At 40.5% G+C, this 23,014-nt stretch overlaps 1 protein-coding gene across 2 annotated transcripts in view; it reads left to right on the top strand.

The window, feature by feature from the left end:
* Positions 1 to 8,478: 8,478 nt before the first annotated feature.
* The window catches only part of LITAF (lipopolysaccharide induced TNF factor), a 45,637-nt gene continuing 31,101 nt past the window's right edge, over positions 8,479 to 23,014 (top strand). Inside the window, exon 1 of one of the 2 annotated variants that reach the window (XM_020972540.2) lies at positions 8,479 to 8,593. Coding sequence is in view for 1 of the 2 variants with exons in the window: in XM_020972539.2 (XP_020828198.2) it covers positions 9,470 to 9,485 (16 nt within the window). In the remaining variant the exon portion in view is untranslated. Of the gene's footprint in view, positions 8,594 to 9,454; positions 9,486 to 23,014 lie in introns of those variants that run through there. The other variant, XM_020972539.2, reaches the window with a different exon arrangement.

Below are 23,014 nucleotides of genomic sequence, written 5' to 3'. Positions count from 1 at the left end.
AATCATTTCTTAAAAGACCAAAAGAAAAAATGCCCCTTATCTTCATTTTCAGGGTGAAATGCTTAGGTGAGATTTGGGGCGCCCTTTTTCAGGTACCAAAAAGAAATGAAAACTACCTCCTCAAATAGGCTCATTCCTTACAGGGATATGAGTTACCTTTAATCTCTTTCAAAGGGCCCTTGTGACTGATTTGAATTCCCTAAAATTCTGATGATTTCCTGGAGGAGGAGAATAAGTTTCTCTTCCTTTATTATTCTGAATTTCCTGGCCTCCAGTGTTTGGCTGGTGGAAGTCTGGGTCACATATGTTGCAAGATTGATGGAGTTCGAGTCCGCCTATAAGGCAGCAATTTTTCAAATAAAATCTATTAGCATCTGGAAAGGATGTTTAGTGAGGGGCCTGCTCAAATACCTGGTAATCAAGGGGAAACTGAATGGTACAGGGGCATCAGAGCCAGATTGGGATTCAGAGGATCTAGATTTGAAGCCTGATGCTGCTACTCACTACCTATGTGACCTTGGGCAAATTATTTCACTCCTCCGGGCTCAGTTTCCTCATCTGTAGAATGAGAGGTTTGGACTAGAATCTAGATGGCCTCTAAGTCCCTTTCTATCTCTGATTCTGATCCTATAATCTTATTGAATTCACCTTTCTTTTTTTTGTTTTTTGGTCACAACTTCTGTAAATAAAAAAAGCAGCAACTGATTTTATTTTTAAACCAAAATAATATTTTAAGGTATGTTTCCTTTTCTAAAGACTTCATTGATTTTTGAAGGTGAAGGGAAGAACATATGAAAGAAAAGCAGGTGACATAGACATTGTCAATAGGAAAAGAATGAGTGAAAAGTCTCTCCAAGATCAGTAACTTGGTATTTTTCATGCTTTGTCAAGATTGTTTACCAACTACATAATGCTACTCTTTCCACTCTTAAGCACTGCTATAAATCATATTTTCATATATGTGGGACCTTTCCCCATCTTTGATTTCTTAAAATCTGGAACTATCCGTGTGAGAGTGAAGGAAGACTAGGTGGTTGGAGAAGTTTGGAAGATTAACCAATCACTAACATCACTACTCAGGTACCTCCACTTCAATTTGCTTAGTATCTAGTTATATTTTAACAAATTCTCATCCAATTTTCCTCTTATTTGATCATATATAGTATGGATTCCATCTTTCTAGTTCTATTTTTTGCCTAAAGTTTTTCCAGATTTCTTTGTCTGCCTCATAGTTTTTAGTCTTAATGGCACCGTAGGATTCTATTACATTCATGGACCGCAATTTATGCAACCATTCTCTTATTGTTGGGCATTTAAATTGCTTCCAGTTTTTTGCAGTTAGCAAGAATGCTGCTAGGAAAATCTTTGAACAGATGGCTCTTTTTTGGTTGTCTTTGATTTTGGCAAAATACTGTGTGAGTATATTTCCGACAATGGAATTATTAAGAATACAGTTAACTTACCAATATCTACAAAGTCCCACTTGAAGGTAAAGAATGAATCAGGCCGATGACCTCCCAAGATCCCCTTCTTTCCTGTGGTTCTATTTAAAGGGCATCATTTTAAACCAACCATATGTAGATGCAATGGAAAAAGTGCTAGATTTGGAATGAAAGAACCTGGGTGCAAATCCTAGCTTGGTCATGTATCACCATCAGGCAGATAGGTGGCACATTGGGCCAGAGTGCTGGACTTAAGAGTAGGGAAGACCTTAGTTCAAATCCCACCTCAGACATTTATTAGCTGTGTGACTCTGGGCAAATCAATTATCCTTTCTCATTCTCAGTTTCCTTTTCTAATAATAATAATAATGACAACAATAATAGCTAGCATTTATACAATGCCTTCTATGTGCCAGACATTGTGCCAAGCATTTTGGAATAGATAACCTTGAAGGTCATTTCCATTTCTAAAATGATGATCCTATAACAGGGTAGTCTAATGGAAAGAGAACCAAACCAGTAAGGAAACCTGGGCTCCAACCCAGCTTCACCCCTAACCCTCTGTGTAACCTCAGGAAAAGAAATTAATCTCTCTGTCTCTCAGTGTTCCCCTCCAGAGAATGAGAATATTTGTACCCTGGACTACAGAATCAGAGGAGGTCAGAGTTAGATGAGACCTCAGAGTTCATCAAGTCCCATTCATAGATGACAAGTAGTCTTCCAGTCAGTCAATTAGTCCACAAATATTTATCAATTGATTTATGTGTACCAGGCACAAAGCTAAGTGTTCTCACAAAGCTCTTGCTCTAATGGGGAATATTACATGCAAGCAAATCACGAACAAACAAGATGTATACAGGATAAATTGGAGATAATCATGGAGAGAAGGCATTAGTATTAAGGAAGACCAGGAAAAACTTCTTGTGAAAAGCAATATTTTAGCTGGGACTTGAAGTAATCCGGGAAGCAAAGATGAGGAGGGCGAATATTCCAGGCATGGGGATAGATAGCCAGCGAAAATGCCCAGAGTTCATATCTCTTGGTGTTGTAGAGTATTCCCTGACTTGGGAGTCAGGGAGACTTGGTTCAAATGCCACGTACATCCTTATTATCTGTGTGACCCTTGGCAAGCTGCTTGATTCTCAGTTTTGTTATCTGAAGAATGGGGATAATAATAGTACCTACCTTATAGGATTGTTGTGAGGGTCAAATGAGATGTAAATATAATATAAGGCGTTTTGCAAATTATGAAGTGTTGTGTGAATATGAGTTGTTATTACAATAATATTATTAACATTGTTAAGCTTCTACAACATGCCAGGCCCTGGAGACATGGAAAGGCCCTGAAACCATATAAAGACCAGCCACGAATCCTCAGGACTGGAGATGAAGTGCACTATTCACCTCTAGATAGAGAGCTGTGTCAGAACGCAGATAGAAGCATGTTTTCTTTTCTCTCTTTTCTTTCTTAGATATAGTTAATGTGGGAGTTTATTTTGCTTGACTATACATATTGGTATATTTCTCTTGTCTCCTCGGTGGGTAGGGGTGGGAAGGTGAGAAGAAGAGAATTTGGAACTGAAAAAAAAATTGAATAAAAAAAAAAGAAACCACATAAAGGTGTTCCTCAAGTAATCTGGACAATTCCAGCTTGAACCTGAACCAAGCACTGAATCATTCCAGTTTTTGTTAGAGACATTTGTATAGAGATGGAGGCTTGTCACCCATCAAAATGCCTCACTGAAGCAAGTAGGCTTTGCAGTTGGATTTTGACCAGAAGCACACCCCCATCTCCCTATACATGTAAAGTTCTCATCTGGTGCTGGGGCTACAAAGACAAAAATGAAAAAATTCTGGCCCTCCAGGATCTTACATTCTATTGAAGAAGATGATATCTGTATACATAAATACCCACATGTTTAAATGTAAGAAATATGTATGTGTGTGTATGTGTGTTTACTGTGTACAAAATTCATGCAAAGTGAGTTTTTTGGGAAAGGCAATAGTATTTGGTGTTACCAGGTGAGGTCTCAGGTAGGAGGTGGTATTTGAACTGAGCTTTGATAGGAACTAGGGCTTCTAAGTGACTGGCTTGAGGAGGGGAGCACATTCCAGGCATAGTGCAAAGACTTTTGGATAGCTGCAGGTACTAGGAAGTCCCTTCCCCAACATCGAATGTAAATCTGCCTCTTTTTCTTCCTTACCCCTTGCCCCTTGCTCTGCTCCCAGGCAAAAGCTGCCTTTTTTTTAAAAATTAGGCAATAATAACCACTTACCACCTCCCAGGGTTGTCCTACAGATCAACTGAGAGAATAAATGTGACAATATTTTGAAAAGTAATGCATTAAGCAAATGTAGGGCAGCTAGGTGATGCAGCGAATAGAATGCCAACTTGGAGTCAGGAGCTCATCTTCCTGAGTTCAAATCTGGCATTTGAATGAATCTCAGACATTTACTAGCTGTGTGACCCTGGGCAAGTCATTTAACCCCATTTGCCTCAGTTTCCTCATCTATAAAATGAGCTGGAGAAGGAAATGGCAAAACTACTCCAGTATCTCTGCCAAGAAAACCCCAAATGAGGTTATGAAGAGTGGACATGACTGAAACGACTGAACACAAAGCAAATATAAGGAAGTAAGTGCACAGTGCCTTCTTCCAGGAAGAAGCACCTCCATTTCATCTTGGCCGTTATGTGTTGTGCTGATGAGGTCACTACAGTCCGAATGAAAACGCTATTCATAGAACAATTGCATCTTGGTCTGTTATGTCAATTTGTCAACATGGTTATTTGTGAGGTTTCACATGCAAACACAGATTCAATTGACACATGGTTTCTTCCTCAAATTGTGCAATCCAGGGCTTCTCACCACACTCAAGTACACTCTTTCCCTCCTCTCCTTTTCTGCCCCTTGCCCCTCCCCAAGCCGGTCTCCTTCTTGGCAAGGATTGGGAAATCTTAATTGAAACAGCTGGTGCCAAGTGTTGTGGACAGAGCTTGCTGATGATAAACATTATTGTTCAGGTTCAAATTCCAGGAAACATAACAATTCAGGCAGGCAGCATGGGGATTGAGAAAAGCCCTGGGAGACAGAGACAAGGAAGTCCCTTTGATTGATGAAGGATTAGCAAGGTACTGGTCCTTGCCAGGAGTGGAGGTAAGGAGGACATCCAGGTGGGAGTAAGAGGTACAGAGATCAGAGAGAGTCAAAGGCCTGTCAAGGATTCCAGTGAATAGAAACAGAACTCAGAGGCTTAGAACCTCATGCCTGCAGATCAACCAAATAGCGTTGGGTGAGCTTTGGGGTCAGATGTTTCCCTGAGACGGGTATGGAAAGGGACAGTGACTTGCTAAAATTAGCCAAGTAATGGTGGCAAATCTATTTTGTAGACCTTAATGCTAATTCTAAATTCCTAACACAAATTATCTTGGCCTTAATCTGGAAAGCATGACCCCAGAGGCCTGGGGAGGTGGGGTGGAACTTCTGTGTGCAGTTTTTCTGAAATGTCTGAAAGAAGACAAAGTTTTCTTCTTCTAGAGGCTCATTTTTCATTGCTGCTCCTTTGGCTGTTAAAAGGGAGAGTTGTATTCTAACTTTGGGGAGGCAAGCTAAAGGCTAAATCCTATTTTGGGGCGAGCAGTTTATCTTCTTGTGAAGGCAGGGACCAGGGTGGGAACTAAACACACATAGAAGAGCTGATACTCTTTCATGCTTTTATATGAAAAACAAAACAGAACAAAACAAAAAACTAAAACACAGAAGGCAGTTTGGAGAAGTACCATGATTTAACTTTGCCTTCCAGGCAGGGGCTGCTGTTCTGATTACATAGGGTCACCATCTTCAGACAATTAAATTAGCTGTAGGTAATTTGCCTGCTTGCAGGCAAGGCTCTCTGGCTTAGTACAGAAGCACTCTGTTTGTATGTGTTTTTCTGCAAACAATTGCATCTCCATTTCAGGGCATGATCTCAGCAGCCTTTGGAAAAAAAGGAACACTGTTTAGTGATAAATATATGCAACACTAAGTTGCCTTGGTGAAGAGGAAGAGTTCACTTACAGAGGCTGGCTCTGGCAACTACTTGTACTGCTCAAGTCTCTGATTATGTATGCCCAGAGGGGAGAAAAAAAGTTAGTTGAAATCAGTGCTCCCCTTTCAAGACTGGTTCATGTGATACCATATGTATCCAAGGATGGAGAATACACTTCCAAATCCCTTATGAAGTCAAAAGAGAGCTGGAATCTCCCTAGCCGTGGCAGTAGCAAGAGTTCAGTTTCCTGTGTACTAGGAGTTAGCCAGTATGTTTTTCCTCCTGCTGGGTTGGCTAGCACATGAAGCAAGTGGCATTATTTTTTTTTTTGTGCCCTGCTGGGAAGCTGCTGGTTGGAAAACTAAGTGGTGTGTTTTTTCTGGGAATTTTTAAAAAAGAAAGGAAGAAAGAAAGAATTAAGAAAGGAAGGAAGAAATTGAGAAAGGAAGGGAGAAGGAATGTAGGAAAGAGGGAAAGATAGATGGAAGGAGGAAAAAAGAAAGAAGAAAATTAAGAAAGGAAGAAAATAAAGAAATTAAGAAAGGAAGGAAAATTATAGGTTTAAAGCTCTTCTAAAATAACCTTAAGGTCGTACTAGTACTTCAGACATTTGAAAAAAATAAAGGCTGTTCTTCAAACCCTGGAGTTGAATGTCTATTGTGTTCAAAGAACCAGGGGAAAGGAAATAAAGAAAAACTATGAGAAAAATAAATATTTTTGAGACACATGGGAAATTAGCCTTGTGTTGTATTTTCACTGCATCATGTTAAAAAATCTAACCAGTTTAGTTTTTGCTTTACTGTTTTGGTTTCTTTCCTATCCCCACCTCCAAGTTACTTGCTCACTGTTACAGGGCTCTATTCAGGGATAGTTTAATGATATGCTGTCTTTTTGTCTGCCCAAGAGCCCTTCAATTGAAAGGTGACAGTGAACCAGTTATCATGGAGGAAACATGTGGTCTGGCTCTAAGTAATAATACATTGCTAAAGTGCTGCAGTTATTGAAAGCTTACATAGACCAAAATTAGTGGCATCAGAGCATAATGTATAGAAAGCCTGCCTCGGGGTGAAAAAGACCTAGGTTTATGCTCTGCCTCTGATACATACAGCTTTGTGACTATGGGCAAATCATTTAATCTCGGTGTTCCAGTCTAGACAACTTTCTAAGATTATAAATTGCAGAGAATATACCAATCTGCATTGGTAGAGGGAGTTTCCTCACTTGGGAGTTCCTATAGCAATGAAATCATAGATGTAATACTTATTTATATAGGTATACATACATAGATATCGACCAGACATTCCCTATATTGATGAAATCACAGGTCCAATGTTTATTCATATATGCATATGCACGCACCTTTTAACTCACCAGAGGAAGGCCTCCAGCAGTATTGGGTAGATCATTTATGGGAGGAGTTATAGAAAGAAATGGAGAAGCATAACAGGATAGAAAGTACTCATGTTGCAATCTACTCTGATGAGATCATAGATTCGTTGATTAATTTTTCACAAACTTTGCCAGCCTGATATATAGCCCTTTCTAAAGCTTTTAGTTTTGCTGCACTGAGTTGGGTTGTCATGGTGATTTTGGTGGAAGGAGTATTGAAGTGGAAGTCAAGAGACCTGGGTTCTAGTCCTGGATTTGGCACTTATTTTGTGACCTTGGACAAGTCATATTTACCACTACTGGCTTCAGTTTCCCCAATTGTAAAATGGAGTTCTCTGATGTTTATTAAAGGAAAATTTGAGTAAGTTTTGGAGGATGGCACATAGAAATCTATAAGAGGAGTTAAAATTTTAAGTTACTGCTTTCCATTGATATCCATGACTTCCATGAATGGGAGCAGACATAAATCATTTTATGGAACAGTTAGATAGCTCAGTAAATAGAGTGCTGGGCCTGGAGTCAGGAAGACCTGAGTTCAAATCCAGTCTCAGACACTAGCTGTGTAACCTTGGGTAGGTCACTTAACCCTGTTTGCCTTAGTTTCCTCATCTATAAAATGAACTGAAGAAGAAAATAGTAAACCACTCCAGTGTCTTTGCCAAGAAAACCCCAAATGGGGTCACAAAAAGTTGGACATGACTGAACAACAACAATAACTAATAGGTCACTACAGAAAGGGCAAAGAGGACAGAAGAGAGACTCCGTATAATCAGCTCAGTGAATTCACCTAAGGGGAAGTGGTCATTGGCGTCTCTGAGAAAACGAACAGGGTGGAGTTAGGCTCAATTGAAGGATCATACCAAAGCCTGTGAGAAAGGGCTAAGTAATAAAGTGTAAAGTGAAATCTGGGAAAGGCAGACAGGGAATGAGAAGAATGTAACTGGGGAAGGCAATGAAGGCAAAATTGAACCAAAGAGAGGAGAAATTTGAGGGAGAGAGAAGAGAGCAGTGAGATATCTGATGTAAAGACTCTTGTACTGGGAGTTAGGTGGCCCCAAGTTCTAGTATCTAATTGTGTCACTAAATAACTTTGTGAGCCTGGGAAAGTGACTAATTCTCTTTGGGTCTCAGTTCCTTCTCTGTAAAATGAGGAAGTTGGACCAGATCAAGTGTTCTTAACTTGGAGTCCAGGGACTTGAGGCGGTGGGGCGTGAATAGAGATTTCCAAAGGACAGTGAACTTGGCCAAAAAAATTACATCTTTATTTTTCGCTAACCTTTGGGTTCTTTTGTAGTCCTAAGGATTTAGTGCATTTATGATTCTGAGAAGGGCTTTACCAGACAAGAAAAGGGGGCCATGACTTAAAAATGGTTAAGACCTCTGCACTAGACGATTTCTAAGGCTCTTTCCAACTCTGAGAGTTTATGAATCAAAGGATGGAGAGGCTAAAGGGGTCTGCAGCCAACTGGACAAGAGGGACAGAGGGAAGCTAGGGCTTATAAGCAATTCCAGGGAGCCTTCAGCCACAAGAGGAAGGGGCTGGGCAGGGAAGGGAAAGGGGCGGAGAGCGAGACTAGGCGGGACGGGACGGGGCTGCAGCTCTCCAGGAGCCCGGCCAGTAGGCGGGGAGAAGCCGGAAGCCTCTGTAACTGCGCTGCCCGCCCCGGTCAGCTCAGACCCGCCCCCTCGCCTGCCCGGGCGAGCTCAGACCTCCCGGCTCGGCTCGGCAGGCGGTGGTAAGTGCGGGGTTCCTTGAAGCAAGACCCTGGGGGATGGGGTGGGGGGGAAGGAGGACCGAGAACTCGTCTTGGTGGGTTTCGAGGCACGAGATGGGGATTCAGGGAGGGGCAGAGAGTGTAAGTGGCCACCTTGAGCCTGGTGGCCAGGGAGTCTGGACCGTGAGGAGGAGGGGGTGGGCTCCTGCGGGGCTCCGGCTGGGCCGGGACCCCGCCGCCGCCTTTCTTTCCTCGGCACCTTCTCCCTGGTTGTCTCCTTCTCCAAGATCTGGTTACCGGGAGTTGACTCTGAGTTGGGGTAGGGTTTCGTTTAAAGGAAAAAATCTGGGAGACCTCGGGGCATACCCTGGTGCTTTCTCCCTCCCTAATGTTCTGGTTTCGGACGAGCTTAGGACCAAGGGCTGTAAGTCCTCGGGTGGGCAGACTTTGAGGCCAGTCCTTCCTCCCACGCTGGCTCAGTTAAAGAAGGCAGGCATCTTCCCTCCTCCCAGGGCAGTCCTTCTGGGTCACTTAAAGAGAAGAAAACACAACCCACACCTCCTCCGGGGCTTTGGGTGATTTGATTCGTGGTGACCTGCCCCGGGGCAGCTTCTGCTGATGCGGGACTTTGTCATTCCTTAGGCTTTTTAGTTGTGCTGTCCAAAGAGGAAGTTCGGACAAGCTTAAATGCCAACAGGTTGGCGCCGCGTTGGACCACCCTGTTTTGGATCTGAAGGAGAACAGCCAAAGGGAGGGAACTTGCCTCTAGAATACAGACTGACAATCTTCCCCTCTCACCCCCCCCCAACCCCCTACACCCAGTCTCCCGCCCCAGGCCTGTGCGATTCAGTCTGGGAAACGGAAAGGAAAGAGTCTACCAGCTTTGAACTGATCAGTATGGGGAAAGTACTCGGTGGGTAACTGAGGGAAGAACGAGCTATTGGCTGGGGAGTTAGGAGCTGGAGTTGAGGTGTAGCAGATGTCCAGTGGTTGGGGCGGGATGAATGTTGTAGACGAGACTGGTAGCAGTGTTGCTGCTTGCCAGAGTGATTGGGCCAGACTATTTGCAAAGGCATGTAAAGTCACTGGTCCAGTTTGCAATAACTGGAGGAGGTTTCTATTTTTATTTCCCAGGGGAGTCCAGTGATTTGAGTGAGGTCAGAGACTTAGAGGCAGAGCCAGAAGGAAAACTCAAGCTATGCCTTTAAAGTTGGAAGAAAAAAAAATCTACTGTGGCAGCCTACAGATGCTAAAGAAGGATGCATGGCTCTGTTAGGAAATACTTTGTGAAGACTTTAATGCAGGCAGTTGCCGCACTGCTCCTTCTCACTCAGTCGTTCAAATATGAGGAGGAATGACAGATTTTCACTTTTCTTTGACATCATTTACCTGTGATGAACCCATTACTACCTCGCTTCATTTGAATCTCGAGTTAGGAAGACATGAGTTCAAATACAGCCTCAGACATTCCCTGTCACTTAACTACTCTCTGCCTCAGTTTCCTCATCTGTAAAATGGGGCTAATAATAGCATCTACCTCCCAGGGTTTTTGTGAGGATCAAATGAAATAATATTTGTAAAGTGCTTTGCAAACCTTAGGGCTCTATAAAAATGCTACTAAATATGTAGTCCTTAGTTCCTGAAGTGAGAAGTTGGAAGGATTCACATTCCTGAAATAAAAGCATATTGCAGATCTGTTTATTGTACCTTAGTACAATACTCTTAGTTATTGACTTCTTTCAGTCCCTTGCAGGTTCCCTGTTTCTGTATCTAGACTAAAATGTTAATTTGTTCTGTTATAATCTAGAGCAAGTGGGATGCCCCTATTTAAGTGTGTGTGGTCCTGAGCAAATCATTTAACCTCTCTGTGCTCTGTAGGCACCTCTTCACAACCAGTATTGTTGGACAAGTTTTCTCAGCACTGAGGTTTAGTCCCTACACCTTTATAAGGAAACAGGGAAAGGAAGCAAATAATTTATTAAGCACTTATGTGCCAGGCACTGTACTAAACATTTTACAAATATTATCCCATTATAACACGATTTCTTTTAGACCTGGGATTTTAACTCTGATATCCCAGTACTTAAAAAAATTTTTTTTTTAAGGAATATATAGCTTTTTAATTAGCAAGACTTTTTTGACATTGAAGTAAGGAAACAATGACCCTTTCTTGCACACAAAAGCAGGGCACTAAGGCAACTTTCCTTGAAAGAAGTGTTTTAAAATAAGCATATTTAAAAAAATTTTTTATAACAGTTTTAAGTATAATTGATTTCCTTTGTACTCCTGTGTATATCATTTTATGCATTTGAATACATGCAGAGAAGGGCTCCGTACTTTGATTTAACCAGATTGCCAAAGGTGTCCATGACATACACAAAAAAATTTAAGAACTCCTGATTTAGGATGTCTGGTCAAATGGAATTCATAAGAATTAGACGTTGGGAAACTTACTCAAAAGAGATCCAGGTTTATTGTAAAAATAATTGTGCAAATATGTGGATTTTGGTCTTAGTTTAAAACTATAACTATTTCTCATTAAGCCTGTGCTGAAGCTGGTTTTCTTTTATGCTATCAGGTTATTTATACTTTGCCACTGCATGTTTTTTTTAATGGGATTGAGTTCATTTACCTTTTAAAATTGTTATTGGGAAATTCAAGGTTCCTTGAAGTCATCTAGGCCTTCTAAAGTTGGTGGTTTCTTTGCAAAAATGTTGCCAGGAAGATTCAGCTGCTAACCTTCATAGGTGGATAGATTTCATTCAGGGCAGTTGAGTTTATATTCTCTCACTTGAAACTTGAAACTAAAGTTTTGCCTGAATTATATCAACTGCAAAAATCCCCTGAGACACGTTACTGAAAAGTAATGGCTTGCTTTAGATTGTGGTAAGACTACTTCATCTTTCATAGTCCCTGCCTCCCACCCTCTACCCCCCAACCCTCCTCATCTTGTGCCAAGTTGCTTTTCTTCAGAGCCGGCACTTTTAAATTATTATTTCCTAGGCATGCAAAATTAGTAAAACACTGACTCCATTGGGATGGAAGATGGCAACATAGAGTACAATTAATAGCTTTAATCCAAACATTTAAGATAAATATTAAGTTTTCATTTTATTATATGGCTTCGATTTCCTAGTCTGGCAATTTTTGGGCAAATCACTAAACTATTGAGGGACTGACTCACTTTACTTATCTGTAAAATGGGGGAGGTCAAAAACATTTATATAACTCCTGCTGTGTGCCAGACACTGTGTTAATCTTTGGTACATGCTATTCTTCTCATTTTAGAGTTGAGGACACTGAGACAAATAAAAATGAAGTGACTTGCCTACTGAAGTCAGATTTGATCTCGTCTTCCTGACTCCAGGACCAGTGCAAGTGTGCTGGCCACTTTGCTACCAGCTGTCTGTGGGAGATTTATTGAATTTAAAGTTGGTAGTTGAGAAATTGTGTGTGTGTGGCTGCTCAGGTTAGAAGTTGAGCTGTAGGGTGGCATGTTGAAGAGACATGGGACCTCATATGAATCCTATCTCTTGACTTGTACTGATTGGTAAAGAATTCATTCCCCCCTATGAAACCTTTGCCAGAGCTGCAGGTGTGGGATTTGTTGGATGGGATAGAGAATTTGCCTGCCTTTCCTTCCTCCTTTTCATGTCCTCTCCTCTTCCTGGTGTCAAAGAGGCCTGAAATTTCCCAAAACTGGATGCTTGGACACTGCTAGAATCAATAACCAATGAACACTAGAATCAACAGAATCAAGCCAACACTAGAATCAATAACCAGTGAACTTTCTTGAGACATAGCCTAATCACCTTCAGGCCTGAGTATTCTTGGGTTTCCTATATAGGGAATCTAGGATGTAGATTGTGAGTATAAGAGGTGAGGAGGGACCTAGGAAAGAGTATTGGGAGGATTTGATGAGTTGAACTTGGGAGTCAGAAGACTTGGATTCAAATCTCAGCTTTCACACCATCCAATGGAGGTTCAGATTGGTTGAGCCCAAGGTTATATAGGTACTGCCTATATAATAAATAGCAGAGATAGGATTAACAGAATTATTGAAATGTCATCTCAGTCCAAATGTCCAAGGTACAGGTAGAATTCCAGGTCCGATAGTTGGACCTGTAGGGGACTTAAGCAGAAGAGGCAAGAATTTCCTACCCCAAATGGTTTCTTATCTTTTGCTTAAAGTCTGTGGCTGGGGGTGGGGGGGTGGGGAGCCAATTACTTCCTAAGGCTACATCATTTTTGGATAGGGACTCAGAATGAATGTAAATAATAATTGTTTCTGTTTTGGCCAGAAACCGTGAGGGTCTTCTCTTTCCAGATCTTTTTTTTTTTTAAAAGAGGCCATTCTTTGCCTCATTTTTATTAAGCCTTAATCCCTGAATGGGCTTTGCCTCAGTCAGACTGAGACCTATTATTGACCTTAGCTTGAAAAGGCCAAGGTCCTCCACTGCATCCTGGGCCATCTACAGTCATCCTGATCCATATCTCGTCACTGGACCCAGATGGCTCCAGAGGAGAAAGCGAGGCTGGTGACTTTGCACAGCCCTCCCTCACTTCAATCCAATTCACTTGCATGTCATGGTGTCACCTCCCTGATGTCATGGTCCTCTTCAAGGATGAAGGACAAACAATAGGAATCCACAAGCATTTATTAAGCACCGACTATGTGTCAGACACTGTGCTCAATTATGAGAATGCAGAGACAAGTAGAAAGACAGTTCCAAACCTCAAGGAATGTACATTCTAATAGAGGGAGGGATCACATCAGAGGAATCTTAAAAGGGATGGAGAGAAAGGTATTCCCGTGGTGGAGACTAGAGATTCAGGAAGGAGGCCTGGAGGAATGAAGATATGGATGGTCGAATGAATTTTCTTTTTCCACAAGATAACCTTTCACATACTTTATGATGATGTCCAACTGTCATTCCAGATTGATACCTTCACAAAATACTTGACAACCAGAACAGTCTCCTTTCTGTTTCTATATCTTTGTACAGACCGTCTCCCATGACTGGAACAATCTACTTCCACACTTGAGGTTTTTGGAATAAAATTTGGATCCAGTTCATGGCTCCTTAACTTGTCATTTTGATTTCAGTGTTCTTTCCCACATAAAACTATGTTGTATTTACTTTGTGTATGTTTCCCCTAGTAGAAGGAGAAAGTAAGCTCCTTGACTGTTTTTTTTTCCTGTTTTGTCTTTGTAGTCCTAGTGCCTTACATGCAGTAGGTACTTAATAATGCTTCTTGTTGTTAATGTGGAAGTTGGAATTCAAATCCACTTCTTTCCTGACTGCAAGTCCTAGATAACTTTATTCATTAGGCATTTCTTGACCATCTATTGTGTGATCTGTACTCCACTACCTAGACATGAGAGATGTAAAAGACATATTATTTCTGCCCTTGGGGAGCTTACAGTCTAGTTGGAGAAAAAGGAAGATATCACTTAAATAGCGTAGAAGGCAGAGAGTGATATAGTAGTTCAAATTAAATGGAATGTTGAGAACAAAAATTAAGGGAATATTTTCCTTGAGGGCAGGTCTGTCTAGTAAGGCTTCTTGGAGAAGATGGACGAGTCTTGATCTGGGCTGATGAAACACATTTGGAAGGTATCCCAGAGGGGGCAGAATCATGATGGTGGAGTGAGAAGAAGCACTTTTGCCTAGCTCAGCCAGCATATTTCCTTCTCAACCATCCAGAAAATGCACCACACCAAATTCTGGTAAAGAAAACCCAAAAAAAGTCACAGTGAAACTGTTTTGCAAAAGAAGAGAGCAGCATGAGCAAAAGTTAGAAACAAGCAAGATTATAGAACTTGAGAGAGTCAAGAGACCGATCTGGTTGAAACGGATGAGCAAAGCATAATTTCCTTTTAAGTTTATTTTCAAATTAAGTCAAAGTGCTTTTACCCCTTTCTTATCCTTTCCTTTTTATCCTTAAAATTAGTAAGAATCAGTGTATCTCCACGTGGAGTGTATAGAGCTTTTTGTCATGTAGCTGCCTGGGAGCTGGATTTTGCTTCATTTGATTCTAAGAAGACAGAGTATTATCACTGAAGTGACTGAAAAGGTGATTCTATACTTAGCCCCCATAATAACAATTGGAGACTTCGTACTGTGACTTCTGCGAAGTACAAATGGCAAAAATGAAACAAGTGGGTTGCTCTGTTAGTGGTAAGCCATGCTCCTAACTTTGAAATTTTGTACTTAGTTATCTGGAGATGCTTTGAAAAGAGACCATTCAGTATAGTGCTTTGTATATTAGAGATACTTAATAAATATTTGAATCTGGATAGTAAGTGGCCCAGTGCATGGAGCAAATAAGCTTGGAGTCAGAAAGACCTGAGTGCAAATCTAATCTATGACACTTAACAGACTGTGTGACCCTGGGCAAGTCACTAAACCTTCTTCAGCTTCAATTTCTTCATTTCCAATATGAAGATGTTGGTCTCTAAGGGTTCTTGCAGCTCTAAATCTTATGAATTGAATTGGCAGTATCTAGTTTTGATTTTGAATTGTTCGGTGGTTTCTGGTTTGTATGGTATCTTCTTGAAATGCTGAGGTCTAAGATAAAAATTTTTAATACTGTTTTTTGGAAAGAGCATTAAGTTTGATTAAATTAGTCTTTGGCTGAAGATTGTTTAAAGGGAATGATTTAGATTCCACAGAAATTAATCCCATGGGTAGAGAGGGAAGGAAACAAGAAAGATATCTATCGAATCTGCTTTGGGAGAAATTTGATGACAATTTCCTGCTTCCATGTCTGGCAGATGAAGAGTTAACTCTCTAAGCATTATAGGTGTAATATCAGATTTATAGGATACCTTATTGTTTTCTTGAGGCTGTTTATATTAGTACTCTTTTAAGGGAAGAAGCTTTACATATATCTTTTCTAAAGTAGGAACAATTGTGGAAATATTTTTTATTCCTTTTGGTTTATATGAGCTAATTTTTTTTTCAAAGCTGCAAAATCCCAAAGAACTTGTATTCTAAATGAGTTTAGGTTTAGTATTTTGGTTTCTATACCCCAACTGTTGAGTTCAGTCATTTGGTACATACACCTTGGGCAAGCATTGCAGGTGCAGAATGAGAGTACTAAGAATTGGAGAGGGAGGAAGAGGAGGAGAGCAGGCTAAATCCCATTTGGAAAATTGAGTGGTGGTTGTTGTTTTTTAGAAATTTTTAATTAATTTATTTTGAATTATCAACAATCACTTCCATAAGCTTTTGAGTTTTAAATTTTTCTCCCTCTCCCTCCTCACTTCCCTCCCCAAGATGGCACGCAATCTGATATAGGCTATACATATATATTCCTATTAAACATATTTTCACATTAGTGATGTCGTAGGTAAGAATTAGAACCAATAGGGGAACCACCAGAAAGAGGAAACAAAGCACAACAAAAGAAAAAAAATAGCAAATGGTATGCTTTGATCTGCATTAAAACTCCATAGTTCTTTCTTTGGATGTGGATAGCATTTTCCAACATGAGGCCTTTGGAGATGTCTTATATCCTTGTATTGCTGAGAAGGTTTGAGTCTATCAATATTAGTCATAGCATAATGTGACTGTTACTGTGTACAGCATTCTCCTGGTTCTGCTCATTTCACTCAGCATCAGACCGTACAAGCCTTTCCAGGTTTTTGTGAAGTCAGCCTGTTCATCATTTCTTACAGCACAATAGCATTCCATTACATTCATATGCCACAACTTGTTCAGCCATTCCCCAATTGATGGGCATCCTCTCAATTTCCAATTCTTGGCCACCAGAAAAATTGGCTGCTATAAATATTTTTGTACGCATAGTTCCTTTTCCCATTTGTGTGATCTCTCTGGGATATAGCCCTAGAAGTGCTATTGCTGGGGCAAACGGTATGCACATTTTTATAGCCCTTTGGACACAGTTCCAAATTGCTCTCCAAAATGGTTGGATCGTTTCGCAATTCCACCAACAATACATTAGTGTTCCAATTTTACCACATCTTCTCCAACATGTATCATTTTCCTGTTTTGTCACATTGGCCAATCTAATAGGTGTGATGTGGTACCTCAGAGTTGTTTTGATTTACATTTCTCTAATCAATAGTGATTTAGAGCAGTTTTTCATGTGACTATAGATGGCTTTAATTTCTTCATTTGAGAACTGCCTGTTCATATCCTTTGACCACTTGTCAATTGGGGAATGACTTGTATTCTTATAAATTTGACTTAATTCTCTATATATTTTAGAAATGATGCCCTTATCAGAGACACTGGTTGTAAAAATTCTTTCCCAATTTTCTACTTTCCTTCTAATCTTGGTTGCATTGGCTTTGTTTGTGCAAAAACTTTTCAATTTAATGTAATCAAAGTTACCTTTTTGCTTTTCGTAATGTTCTCTGTCTCCTGTTTGGTCATGAGTTCTTCTGTTCTCCATAAATCTGATAGGTAAACTATTCTTTGCTCTCTCAGTTTGCTTACGGTGTCAGCCTTTATATCTAAATCATGAACCCATTTTGACTTTATTTTGGTATATGGTGTGACATTTTGATCTATGCCTAGTTTCTGCCATACGCTTTTCCGGTTTTCCCAGCAGTTTTTGTCAAAAAGAGTGAGTTCTTATCCCAGAAGCTGGGGTATTTGGATTTATCAAATAATAGATTACTGTAGTCATTGACTACTGTGTCTTGTATACTTAACCTATTCCACTGATCCACCATTCTTATTTCTTAGCCTCTACCAAGCTGTTTTGATGACTGCTGCTTTATAATATAATTTAAGATCTTTAAAAAAAAATAATCCTGAGTTGCTACCTGCCACCAAATCCCACCTTCTTAGCACTGGTATTCCCCTGGTCGTGTAATAAGGTCATAAATTACATAATATCATTGCTTGGATGACTTAAAGGAACCATAGTCTGTGAAGAATAACAATTGTAGGTGATTTGTCTCTGTCGATTAACTTTTAATTAAGACTCTCACATTGACAGTAACAAACAAATGGACTTCTGGAATCCCTAAATCATTTATTAGAGACTTTAAAAGATGTATGTATGAATATATACATATGCAATCAATGTTTATTAGGCACCTATTACATTCCAGGCCCTGTTCTAGGGATTGCGGATACACAGAAAAAAAAAAAAAAGAAAACAATTCTTGCCCTCATTGAGCTTATGTATATGCTTGTATCATGAGCAGTGTTTATATACTGTGGTTTTGTACATGTACTTTTTCATATACATATGCTATATACATATGCTAATGTTCCCTCAAGGGTCTTGACTTAAGAAATAAAGATAATGTTGGAGCCCGGAAGGCCTGAGTTTGAATCCTTGTCTTAGACACATATTGGATTTGTTTGTGTCTGCTAGCTGTTGCCGTGGATAGAGTTCTGGGTCTGGAGTCAAGAAATTCTGAGTTTAAAACCAGTTTCAGGCACTAGCTGAGTAACCTGGGGTAAGTCATTTAACCTCTGTTTTCCTTAGTTTCCTCTTCTGTAAAACAGGGATAATAATAGCACCTAGCTTCCAAGTTGGGATGATCAAATGAGATAGTAATTGTAAAGTGCTTGGCAAACCTTAAAAGTGCTATGTAAATGCTTATTGTTCTGGTTGAGTCATTTCAGTCGTGTCCAACTCTTTGTGCCCCCATTTGGGGTTTTCTTGGCAAAGATACTAGAGTGGTTTGCTATTTCCTTTTCCAGCTCATTTTACAGATGAAGAAACTGAGGTTAATAGGGTTAAGTGACTTGGCCAGGGCCACACAGCTAGACCATGTCTGAGGTCAGATTTGAACTCATGAAGATGAGTCTTCCTGATTCTAAGCCCAGTGCTTTATCTACCTAGCTGTTAACCATTTGCTGTTATTATTTGTGACCCTGGAAAAACCATTCAGCCTTTCAATGCCTCTAGGTAATTCTCTAAGACTAGGAAATTATAGTCCTCACCAGGAGCTCTGTATATTAATGAACTCACAGATATGTAGTTCTTTCATCCAGTACAAGTATATGAATATGGCTTCCATGTATATATGTATGTCTGTGTGTGATGTGTAACTTCCATGTTAATTCTGCCCTGCTAGTGGTCTTGGGAAACTGACAGAATACAAGGACACTGCTCATGTGGCATCATAGGATAGATGCACAGTACCGGCTTGTTGACTTGTCTGTGTTGGTGATCTTCTTCTGAGGTTCCTGTGCAACCATTTCCTTAGACCCCTGGGGCACAGCTATGTTTGTATCAGATGGGATTCAAGGCCTAGTGTTTTAAAGAACAGTAGGGACTCTGGAGTGAGCATCTAGGTGGCTTGGAGTCAGGAAGACTTGAGTTCAAATGTGGCCTCAGACCCTTGTAGCTGTGTGACCCTGGGCAAGTCATTTAACCCTGTTGGCCTCAGTTCCTCATCTGTAAAATGAACTGGAGAAGGAAATGGTAAACCACGCCAATATCTTTGCCAAGAAAATCCCAAATGGGGTCATGAAGAGTCAGACACGATTGAAACAAGTGAACAACAACAACCGCTTGGCTGAATGGATTCACTGGGCTGTTGTGGAGCTGGGTTCTTTTAGCCCTCTTGGAAACCACCATGCACCAAACTGATCTTTTCAAATGGGCTTTATCATGTGTTTACATTGTTCTTGCCGCGCTCACGGGATGTCCTTATCAGGACTACAGAGGTCACTCATCTGAGTGACCTCCCAGAAATAAGCCCCAGCCAAACAAGTTGGGTGGTAGGGATGTGTGTGAGTGGGGTTCCCCAGCTGATACTTGAATGTTACAAATGGAGCAGCGATAGAATTTGCATAGACCATGAGTGGTGTATCACTCACGTTTTTTGTTTACTCAACACAAAATTCAAAGAGCTTTGGGAAGGGAAAGTGGATATGAGTAGCCTGTAATATATTACCTACAATGATGGAAAAGGAGGTAAGCTGGGTCATAGAGTGAGAATAAGAAATAGACAACTTATTAGACTAGTATATCTCAAGTGGTTGGGTTTTTTTTGTTTGTTTAAAAAAAAAACACTTAGAAGAAGGCTTCTAGCTAACTGGACAGATACCTTGTCAAGGATTTATGGAAAGGCCCAGACAAGAATTATATAGGATGAGAAAGGCACAAATATGCCTACACTGATGACATGAAATAATTCCTTTTGGAGAGGGAGTTCAGGGAGGAAATAAACTTTTATTAAGCACCCACTAAATACCAGGCACTATGCTAAGTGCTTTTACAAATATCTCATTCGATCCTCACAACTACCCTGTGAGGGAGGTCTTATTACCCTCTCCATTTTACAGTTGAAGAAACTGAGGTCAGGAGTGGTTAAGTGACTTGGCCAGAATCACACAGCTAGTACGTGTCCAAGGCCAGATTTGAACTTGAGGTTTTCTGACTTCGGGATCTTTTCCAGGGCTGGGGAACCTGTGACCTTGAGGCCACATGTGGCCTTCTAGGTCTTCAAATACAGCCCATTGGATTCAGTCAAAGGGCCACACTTGAAGACCTAGAGGACCACATGTGGCCTCAAGGCTGCAGGTTCCCTACCCCTGGATTCAGTTCACTGTACCACCTACCTGCCCAAAGAGAGCTGAAGTTGCTTTTATAGGAACAATCTCATACAGTTACAAAATATACAGTAAAGTTTAATGCGGATAAAAATCATTGTCTATAGACAGAAAAGTATTCATGTTGGCAGTTTTTAATTATGTCAAGAAGTTTGAACTGACATGTATGCCAGTAATATTGTTGGTAGATGGTACAGTGCTATTAATTTGGTTCATGGTACACTTTCTGTCAAAAGCTATTATTTTATACGGAAACAGTGATTTGTGGTAATGTGGTTTGATGAGAAATTGCCCACTCTGATTTATCCAGGATATCTTTAGATACTCAATGGAGGTATTTTTCCATTACACAAATTGTTGTAGGTTATAGTTACTATGTATTAAAATCTAACATTCAGACTGTTGTAACTTGATCTCTGACCTGTGGGAAATATCAGACTTAGAAAGGACCTTTAATTTGCATTTTGGATTTTCTCAAATATTCCACTATGCATTTTGGTATTATTTTTACGTAATTATAATTGAAGAGGCAGAAGGGTAAATAGGATCTTTAAGAGATGGAAGTCAGATAAATTATTCTAGCTGCTTTTTCCCGATAGAGATGAATACTCCAGGCAATTCTCCTTTGCTTCTAACTTCCTTCCGAAGGATACTTGTTTAGGAAACTACTTGTAACAGATATAGAATTGGAATGTACCTCAGAGGTCATCTATACTAACACCCCCCACCTCCTTGACTTTATAAATATGGAAACAGGGCCAGAGAGGTTAAGTGATTTCTTAACGTCACACAGGGAGCTGGGAGCGGGGATTTGAACAAAGCTCCTTTGATTCCTCGTCCACTAAGTCCTCTTTTAACAACTTGACACGGGTATCATACAGAAGTCAAATTCCATTACAATGAGCCACCATTACAAAATCTCTGTATGACTAAAATTTCTAGGCAGTGCTCCCTCTGTTTCAGAATGAAGTCAATATAACAAAATCTCATTTCAGCCAGAGCATGTGAATAGCCTTTGAGTTCCTTGAATAGGATCTGACTTTTAATACATGCAGTATTGAAGAAGCTGGATAAATTGGGAAATAAAAGCCTAGTAAACACATTTTAAGGGTAGAGCTAAGTAGTAGATTTTTGCCGGGGAAGGAGAGATTCACCTCATTTAGCCACCTTGGTTTTCTAGACTTCATTTTTTTCAAGGGCTTAATGGACTTTCTATTACAGTGACTCAGTTTCCTTAAGGAATTAAAGTATGCCTTACAGAACTTTAAAACTGGAAAGGACCCAAGAGATCATTTAGTTCAACCTCTTAATTAAATAAAAAATTACATGTCTTACTGATGGTTTTACAAAACATTGCTGTCACTTCTCAATGACTCACCTGCCTTCTTCCACAGTGAATTCTCATAACAAGGAAGTGGTAGCTAAGTAAAACCAACTGCTGGCAGTCAGACAATATGTGCCTCATTCTACCTCTCTGTAAACAGGAATGAGAGATGCTTCACCTTCAGTCCTTTGAAGTCAAAACTGGTTACTGAACTACTCAGAGTTCTGAGGTATTTTAGTGTTGGTTTTTTTTTCTTTGCATTTTTTGTGGTCACTGTAAATTGGCTTATTTCATTCTGTATCAGTTCATAAAAGTCCTCCCAAGTTTCTCTGATTTCTTTATATTTATCATTTCTATTGGATTTGTTCTACTGTGTCGTGATTTCTCATAAAGTCACTATCTTCCAATTGCTCTATTCTAATTTTTAAGGAAGTATTTTCTTCAGTAAGCTTTTGGACTTCCTTTTCCATTTGGCCAATTTTTCTTTTTAGGGCATTTTTCTCCTCATTGGCTTTTTGGACCTCTTTTGCCATTTGGGTTAGGCTATTTTTTAAGGTGTTATTTTCTTCAGTATTTTTTTTGGGTCTCCTTTAGCAAGCTGTTGACTTGTTTTTCATGATTTTCTTGCATCACTCTCATTTCTCTTCCCAGTTTTTCCTCTACTTCTCTTACTTGCTTCTCAAAATCCCTTTTGACCTCTTCCAAGATCTGGGACTGATTCATATTTTTCTTGGAGGCTTTGGATATAGGAGCTTTGACTTTGTTGTCTTCTTCTGGTTGTATATTTGTATCTTCTTTTTCACCAAAGTAAGACAATATAGTCTGACTCTTTTTGCACTGCTTGCTCATGATCCTGGCCAATTACTTGTGTTTTAAACTCTTTGTTAAGGTATGAATCTGCTTCCAACATGGAGAATGTACTGTCCCAAGCTTCGGGGGGTTTGTACAGCTGTTTTCAGAGATACTTGTAGGGCCCTGTAAATTTTCAGTTCTTCCAAGGTGGTATGATAAGGGGCAAGGTGTTTACTCCTTTCCTGGCCTGCGACTACAAGTACTCCTTTCTGTCCTGTAACTGTGATGAGGGGCACCACAAGCACTACAAGCTCCACCAAGCCAGCGCTCCTCCTCACCCCAGCACTGCCGCCCAGAACTGTGGCCCAGATCCAAACACGGGCAAAGCAAGAGATTCCTGTCTCAGCACTGGCAAAGAGATCCCTGCAATCCCTCTCTGATCAGCCACTGGATTCCCCCTCAGTCTGTGGGCCGGAAGCTCAGGAAGCGCCCCCCCCCCCGGCCACGCTCTTGGGGAATGGAGCTGAAACCCCACCTTCCTTTCTCAGGCACCGACAGAGACAGACTTTTCCCACTGACCTTCTAATTTGTCTTTGGCATTGGTGGATTGAGGAGTCTGGAAACCTCCACAGCTGCCCGAGATTCAGTCCTCTGAGGCCTGCTCCAGTTTCGCTGTGGCCTGCGCACCCACGCTGCGCTGCGCTCCCAGCCCAGTGCGATACACCTTTCTGATCAATCATCCAGGTTGTCTTGGGCTGGAAATTTGTTTCACTG

This window comes from Phascolarctos cinereus, unplaced genomic scaffold (genome assembly GCF_003287225.1).
Source record: "Phascolarctos cinereus isolate Bilbo 61053 unplaced genomic scaffold, phaCin_HiC Scaffold_4;HRSCAF=312, whole genome shotgun sequence".
NCBI lineage: Eukaryota > Metazoa > Chordata > Mammalia > Diprotodontia > Phascolarctidae > Phascolarctos > Phascolarctos cinereus.
The sequence above is the reverse complement of the archived record's forward strand: the minus strand, read 5'-3'. Positions and strand labels throughout refer to the sequence as shown.